This window comes from Eubalaena glacialis, chromosome 2 (genome assembly GCF_028564815.1).
Source record: "Eubalaena glacialis isolate mEubGla1 chromosome 2, mEubGla1.1.hap2.+ XY, whole genome shotgun sequence".
Classification (NCBI taxonomy): domain Eukaryota; kingdom Metazoa; phylum Chordata; class Mammalia; order Artiodactyla; family Balaenidae; genus Eubalaena; species Eubalaena glacialis.
The window spans coordinates 102114379-102122336 of record NC_083717.1 but is presented as its reverse complement, the minus strand read 5'-3'; the positions used below and the strand labels follow the sequence as shown (position 1 = coordinate 102122336).

At 38.5% G+C, this 7958-nt stretch overlaps 1 protein-coding gene across 1 annotated transcript; it reads left to right on the top strand.

Annotated features, from left to right (window-relative positions):
- The first annotated feature begins 2549 nt into the window (after positions 1-2549).
- LOC133085223 (transcription initiation factor TFIID subunit 9) lies at positions 2550-3647 on the top strand. Its single transcript, XM_061182160.1, has one exon. It carries the CDS (start codon positions 2730-2732, stop codon positions 3525-3527), a length of 798 nt encoding a protein of 265 aa, XP_061038143.1. The 5' UTR covers positions 2550-2729; the 3' UTR covers positions 3528-3647.
- The last annotated feature ends 4311 nt before the right edge of the window (positions 3648-7958 follow it).

The following is a 7958-nucleotide window of genomic DNA, read 5'->3' as shown; positions in this document are numbered from 1 at the left end:
ACTAAAGATGAAAATCATAAAAGAAAAGAATATGTCTATAGGTCAAAAAACAAAAGCTACCATAAACATTAAAAAAGGACACAATAAATGGAGGAAAATATTTGCGATATCTATGACACAGGGAAAATACTTGAGATATAAAAAAAAAGTATAAATAAAATAATTCAAACCTCCATCTTGGGTAATTGTAAGAAATCTAGTCTCCTATTTGATATTTCTTGAAATATTGAGACTTACTCTTTTGCATGGTTGCTCGCAAACTCCACTCCAAACTCCCACCTGTGTTTTCTCCTAGATGGCCTCTCTAATTTCAGAACAACTGTCTGATGTCCACGTGTTTACAGAAAATTCCACCTCTTATATACAAATCTCCACCCTCAGCCCCACCCCACCCCAGGATAATAACCTCTAGGCTTCAGTAATTTCTAGAAGTACTATACCCCTACAAGGAAGGATTTAGGAAAACAGTACAACAGTATCATTGCTCCAAATCCCATCTCCCCCAGAGTGAACTCTCCACCAATGTGAGTTCAAGTTATGCTTCATCCTCCTCATTCTTCCTGAGGCCCTCCAGTCTCAACTCACACACAGATACACTTCTCCCAAAAAGAAATAATTTTCAGAGCATTCAATCTAAAAATGGTGTCCATGCACATATAAATATATTCCAAAAAATGCAAATTAAAACTACAGTAGGGAGATTGGTTCAAGATGGCAGAGTAGAAGGATGTGCTCTCACTCCCTCTTGCAAGAACACTGAAATCACAACTAACTGCTGAACAATAATCAACAAGAAGACACTGGAAATCACCAAAAAAGATACCCCACATGCAAAGACAAAGGAGAAGCCATAATGAGACGGTACGAGGGGCACAATCACAATAAAATCAAATCCCATAACTGGTGGGTGGGTGACCCACAAAATGAAGAACACTTATACCACAGAAGCCCACCCACTGGAGTGAAGGTTGTGAGTCCCACATCAGGCTTCCCAACCTGGGGGTCCGGAAATGGGAGGAGGAATTCCTAGAGGGTCGGACTTTAAAGGCTAGTAGGATTTGATTGCAGGATTTCGACAGGACTGGGGGAAACAGAGACTCCACTCTTGGAGGGCACACACAAAGTAGTGTGCTCATCAGGACCCAAGGGAAGGATCAGTGACCACATAGGAGACTGAACCAGAATTACCGGCTAGTGTTGGACGGTCTTCTGCAGAGGCGGGGTGTGGCTGTGTCTCACCATGAGGACAGGGACACTGGCAGCAGAAGTTCTGGGAAGTACTCCTTGGCGTGAGCCCTCCCAGAGTGTGCCATTAGCCCCACCAAAGAGCCTGGGCAGGCTCCAGTGTTGGGTCGCCTCAGGCCAAACAACCAACAGGGAGGGAACCCAGCCCCACCCATCAGCAGAGAAGCAGATTAAAGTTTTACTGAGCTCTGCTCACCAGAGCAACAGCCAGCTCTACCCACCACCAGTCCCTCCCATCAGGAAACTTGCACAAGCCCCTTAGATAGCCTCATCCACAAGAGGGCAGACAGCAGAAGCAAGAAGAACTACAATCCTGCAGCCAGTGGAATAAAAACCACATTCACAGAAAGATAGACAAGATGAAAACGGAGAGGGCTATGTTCCAGATGAAGGAAGAAGATAAAACCTCAGAAAAACAACTAAATGAAGTGGAGATAGGCAACCTTCCAGAAAAAGAATTCAGAATAATGATAGTGAAGATGATCCAGGACCTGGGAAAAAGAATGGAGGCAAGAATCAAGAAGATGTAAGAAATGTTTAACAAAGATCAAGAAGAATTAAAGAACAAAAAAACAGAGATGAACAATACAATAACTGAAATGAAAACTACACTAGAAGGAATCAATAGCAGAATAACTGAGGCAGAAGAACGGATAAGTGACCTGGAAGACAGAATGGTGGAATTCACTGCTGCGGAACAGACTAAAGAAAAAAGAATGAAAAGAAATGAAGACAGCCTAAGAGACCTCTGGGACAACATTAAACAAAACAACATTTGCATTATAGGGGTCCCAGAAGGAGAAGAGAGAGAGAAAGGACCCAAGAATATATTTGAAGAGATTATAGTCGAAAACTTCCCTAACACGGGAAAGGAAATAGCCACCCAAGTCCAGGAAGCGTAGAGAGTCCCATACAGGATAAACCCAAGGAGAAACATGCCGAGACACATAGTAATCAAATTGGCAAAAATTAAAGACAAAGAAAAATTATTGAAAGCAGTATGGGAAAAAAGACAAATAACATACAAGGGAACTCCCATAAGGTTAACAGCTGATTTCTCGGCAGAAACTATACAAGCCAGAAGGGAGTGGCATGATATACTTAATGTGATGAAAGGGAAGAACCTACAACCAAGATTACTCTACCCGGCAAGGATCTCATTCAGATTTGATGGAGAAATCAAAACCTTTACAGACAAGCAAAAGCTAAGAAAATTCAGCACCACCAAACCAGCTCTACAACAAATGCTAAAGGAACTTCTCTAAGTGGGAAACACAAGACAAAAAGGACCTACAGGCGTGTAGGGCACCTGTGCTGAGGCGTCGGGAGCCAGCGCGGCGAAGACCATATTGCTTCCGAACATCCTGCTCACCGGTACACCAGGGGTTGGAAAAACCACGCTAGGCAAAGAACTTGCATCAAGATCAGGACTGAAATACGTTAATGTGGGTGATTTAGCTCGAGAAGTCTGATCACCGGATATCATGGAGTCTGGCAAGATGGCTTCTCCCAAGAGCATGCCAAAAGATGCACAGATGATGGCACAAATCCTGAAGGATATGGGGATTACAGAATATGAACCAAGAGTTATAAATCAGATGTTGGAGTTTGCCTTCCGATATGTGACCACAATTCTAGATGATGCAAAAATTTATTCAAGTCATGCTAAGAAGGCTACTGTTGATGCAGATGATGTGCGATTGGCAATCCAGTGTCGTGCTGACCAGTCTTTTACCTCTCCTCCCCCAAGAGATTTTTTATTAGATATTGCAAGGCAAAGGAATCAAACCCCTTTGCCATTAATCAAGCCATATTCAGGTCCTAGATTGCCACCTGATAGATATTGCTTGACTGCTCCAAATTATAGACTTAAATCCTTACAAAAAAAGGCATCTACTTCTGCAGGAAGAATAACAGTTCCACGGTTAAGTGTTGGTTCAGTTACTAGCAGACCAAGTACTCCCACGCTTGGCACACCAACCCCACAAACCATGTCTGTTTCAACTAAAGTAGGGACTCCAGTGTCCCTCACAGGGCAAAGGTTCACAGTACAGATGCCCACTTCACAATCCCCAGCTGTAAAAGCATCAATTCCTGTAACATCAGCAGTTCAGAATGTTCTAATTAATCCATCACTAATTGGGTCCAAAAATATTCTTATTACCACTAACATGGTGTCATCACAGAATACTGCCAATGAAGCATCAAATGCATTGAAAAGAAAACGTGAAGATGATGATGATGATGATGACGATGATGATGATGACTATGATAATTTGTAATTTAGCCTTGATGCATGTAACATGTATGCTTGGTTTTGAATCCATTGTACTGAGATTAAACATGCATGCTAGATGTTTCCATGTTGTGTTTTAGAAAAATAGTATTTAATGAGTAAATATGGTTACCATACTTTTCAATTGAAAAAAAAAAAAAAAAAAAAAAGGACCTACAAAAACAAACCCAAAACAATTAAGAAAACGGTAATAGGAACATACATATCGATAATTACCTTAAATGTGAATGGATTAAATGCTCCAACCAAAAGACACAGGCATGCTGAATGGATACAAAAACAAGACCCATATATATGCTGTCTACAAGAGACCCACTTCAGACCTAGGGACACATACAGACTGAAAGTGAGGGGATGGAAAAAGATATTCCATGCAAATGGAAATCAAAAGAAAGCTGGAGTAGCAATACTCATACCAGATAAAATAGACTTTAAAATAAAGAATGTTACAAGAGACAAGGAAGGACACTACATAATGATCAAGGGATCAATCCAAGAAGATATAACAATTACAAATATATATGCACCCAACATAGGAGCACCTCAACACATTAGGCAACTTGTAACAGCTATAAAAGAGGAAATCGACAGTAATGCAATAATAATGGGGGACTTTAACACCTCACTTACACCAGTGGACAGACTATCCAAACAGAAAATTAATAAGGAAACACAAGCTTTAAATGTCACCATAGACCAGATAAATTTAATCGATATTTATAGGACATTCCATCTGAAAACAGCAGATTACACTTTCTTCTCAAGTGCGCATGGAACATTCTCCAGGATAGATCACATCTTGGGTCACAAATCAAGCCTCAGTAAATTTAAGAAAACTGAAATCATATCACGCATCTTTTCTGACCACAACGCTATGACATTAGAAATGAATTACAGGGAAAAAAACGTAAAAAACACAAACACATGGAGGCTAAACAATACGTTACTAAATAATCAAGAGATCACTGAAGAAATCAAAGAGGAAATAAAAAAATACTTATAGACAAATGACAATGAAAACATGATGATCCAAAACCTATGGGATGCAGCAAAAGCAGTTCTAAGATGGAAGTTTATAGCCATACACTCCTACCTCAAGAAACAAGAAAAATCTCAAGTAAACAATCTAACCTTCCACCTAAAGGAACGAGAGGAAGAAGAACAAACAAAACCCGAAGTTAGCAGGAGGAAAGACATCATAAAGATCAGAGCAGAAATAAATGAAATAGAAACAAAGAAAACAATAGCAAAGATCAATAAAACTAAAAGCTGGTTCTTTGAGAAGATAAACAAAATTGATAAACCATTAGCCAGACTCATGAAGAAAAAGAGGGAGAAGACTCAAATCAATAAAATTAGAAATGAAAGAGGAGAAGTTACGACAGACACTGCAGAAATACAAACCATCCTAAGAGACTACTACAAGCAACTCTATGCCAATAAAATGGACAACCTGGAAGAAATGGACAAACTCTTAGAGAGGTATAACCTTCCAAGACTGAACCAGGAAGAAATAGAAAATATGAACAGACTAATCACAAGTAATGAAATTGAAACTGAGATTAAAAATCTTCCAACAAACAAAAGTCCAGGACCAGATGGCTTCACAGGTGAATTCTATCAAACATTTAGAGAAAAGCTAACACCCATCCTTCTCAAACTCTTCCAAAAATTGCAGAGGAAGGAGCACTCCCAAACTCATTCTATGAGGCCACCATCACCCTGATACCAAAACCAGACAAAGATACTACAAAAAAAGAAAATTACAGACCAATATCACTGATGAATATAGATGCAAAAATCCTCAAGAAAATACTACCAAACAGAATCCAACAACACATTAAAAGGATCATACACCACGATCAAGTGGGATTTATCCCAGGGATGCAAGGATTCTTCAATATACGCAAATCAATCAATGTGATACATCATATTAACAAATTGAAGAATAAAAAATATATGATCAACTCAATAGATGCAGAAAAAGCTATTGACAAAATTCAACACTGATTTATGATAAAAACTCTCCAGAAAGTGGGAATAGAGGGAACCTACCTCAACAAAATAAAGGCCATATATGACAAACCCACAGCAAACATCATTCTCAATGGTGAAAAACTGAAAGCATTTCCTCTAAGATCAGGAACAAGACAAGGATGTCCACTTTCACCACTATTATTCAACATAGTTTTGGAAGTGCTAGCTACGGCAATCAGAGAAGAAAAAGAAATAAAAGGAATACGAATTGGAAAAGAAGAAGTAAAACTGTTGTTGTTTGCAGGTGACATGATACTATACATAGAGAATCCTAAAGATGCCACCAGAAAACTATTACAGCTAATCAATGAATTTGGTAAAGTTGCAGGATACAAAATTAATGCACAGAAATCTCTTGCATTCCTATACACTAATGATGAAAAATCTGAAAGAGAAATTATGGAAACACTCCCATTTACCATTGCAACAAAAAGAATAAAATACCCAGGAATAAACCTACCTAGGGAGACAAAAGACCTGTATGCAGAAAATATAAGACACTGACGAAAGAAAGTAAAGATGACACGAACAGATGGAGAGATATACCATGTTCTTGGATTGGAAGAATCAATATTGTGAAAATGGCTATACTCCCCAAAGCAATTTACAGATTCAATGCAATACCTATCAAATTACCAATGGCATTCTTTATGAACTAAAACAAAAAATCTTAAAATTTGTATGGAGACACAAAAGACCCCAAATAGGCAAAGCAGTCTTGAGGGAAAAAAATAGAGTTGGAGGAATCAGACTCCCTGACTTCAGACTATATTACAAAGCTACAGTAATCAAGACAATATGGTACTGGCACAAAAACAGAAACATAGATCAATGGAACAAGATACAAAGCCCAGACATAAACCCACGCACCTATGGTCAACTAATCAATGACAAAGGAGCAAAGATATAAAATGGAGAAAAAATAGTCTCTTCAATAAGTGGTGCTGGAAAAACTGGACAGCTACATGTAAAAGAATGAAATTAGAACACTCCCTAACACCATATACAAAAAATAAACTCAATATGGATTAGAGACCTAAATGTAAGACTGGACACTATAAACCTCTTAGAGGAAAACATAGGAACAACACTCTTTGACATAAATCACAGCAAGATTTTTTTTTGATCCACCTCCTAGAGTAATGGAAATAAAAACAAGAATAAACAAATGGGACCTAATGAAACTTCAAAGCTTTTGCACAGCAAAGGAAACCATAAACAAGACGAAAAGACAACCCTCAGAATGGGAGAAAATATTTGCAAACAAATCAATGGACAAAGGATTAATCTCCAAAATATATAAACAGCTCATGCAGCTCAATATTAAAGAAACAAACAACCCAATCCAAAAATGGGCAGAAGACCTAAATAGACATTTCTCCAAAGAAGACATACAGATGGCCAGGAAGCACATGAAAAGCTGCTCAACATCACTAATTATTAGAGAAATGCAAATCGAAACTACAATGAGGTATCACCTCACACCAGTCAGAATGGGCATCATCAGAAAATCTACAAACAACAAATGCTGGAGAGGGTGTGGAGAAAAGGGAACCCTCTTGCACTGTTGGTGGGAATGTAAACTGACATAGTCACTATGGCGAACAGTATGGAGGTTCCTTAAAAAACTAAAAATAGAATTACCATATGATCCAGCAATCCCACTACTGGGCATATACCCAGAGAAAACCATAATTCAAAAAGACACATGCATCCCACTGTTCATTGCAGCAGTGTTTACAATAGCCAGGTCATGGAAGCAACCTAAATGCCCATCGACAGACGAGTGGATAAAGAAGATGTGGTACATATATACAATGGATATTACTCAGCCATAAAAAGGGACGAAATTGGGTCATTTGTCAAGTTGTGGATGGATCTAGAGACTGTCATACAGGGTGAAGCAGGTCAGAAATAGAAAAACAAATATCGTATATTAACGCATATATGTGGAACCTAGAAAAATGGTACAGAAGAACCGGTTTGCAGTGCAGAAATTGAGACACAGATGTAAAGAACAAACGTATGGACACCAGTGGGGGAAAGCGGTGGGGGGGTGGTGGTGTGATGAATTGGGAGATTGGGATTGACGTGTGTACACTGATATGTATAAAATGGATGACTAATAAGAACCTGCTGTATAAAAAAATAAATAAAATAAAATTCAAAAAAAAAAAGTACAGTAAAATAGTCTTTATTTATACAATGAGCAAAGATTAAATAGAATGCCCAGAATTGGGAAGGATGTAGGTACTGCGTACTCTCATACAACAACAAAGGGGAGTGTTAAATCGTTCTAGAGGACCAATAGGCATTAGGCATCAAAATTCACAAAAATATGCACACTCTGACTCAGAAAATTTATTTCTAGGCATTGATT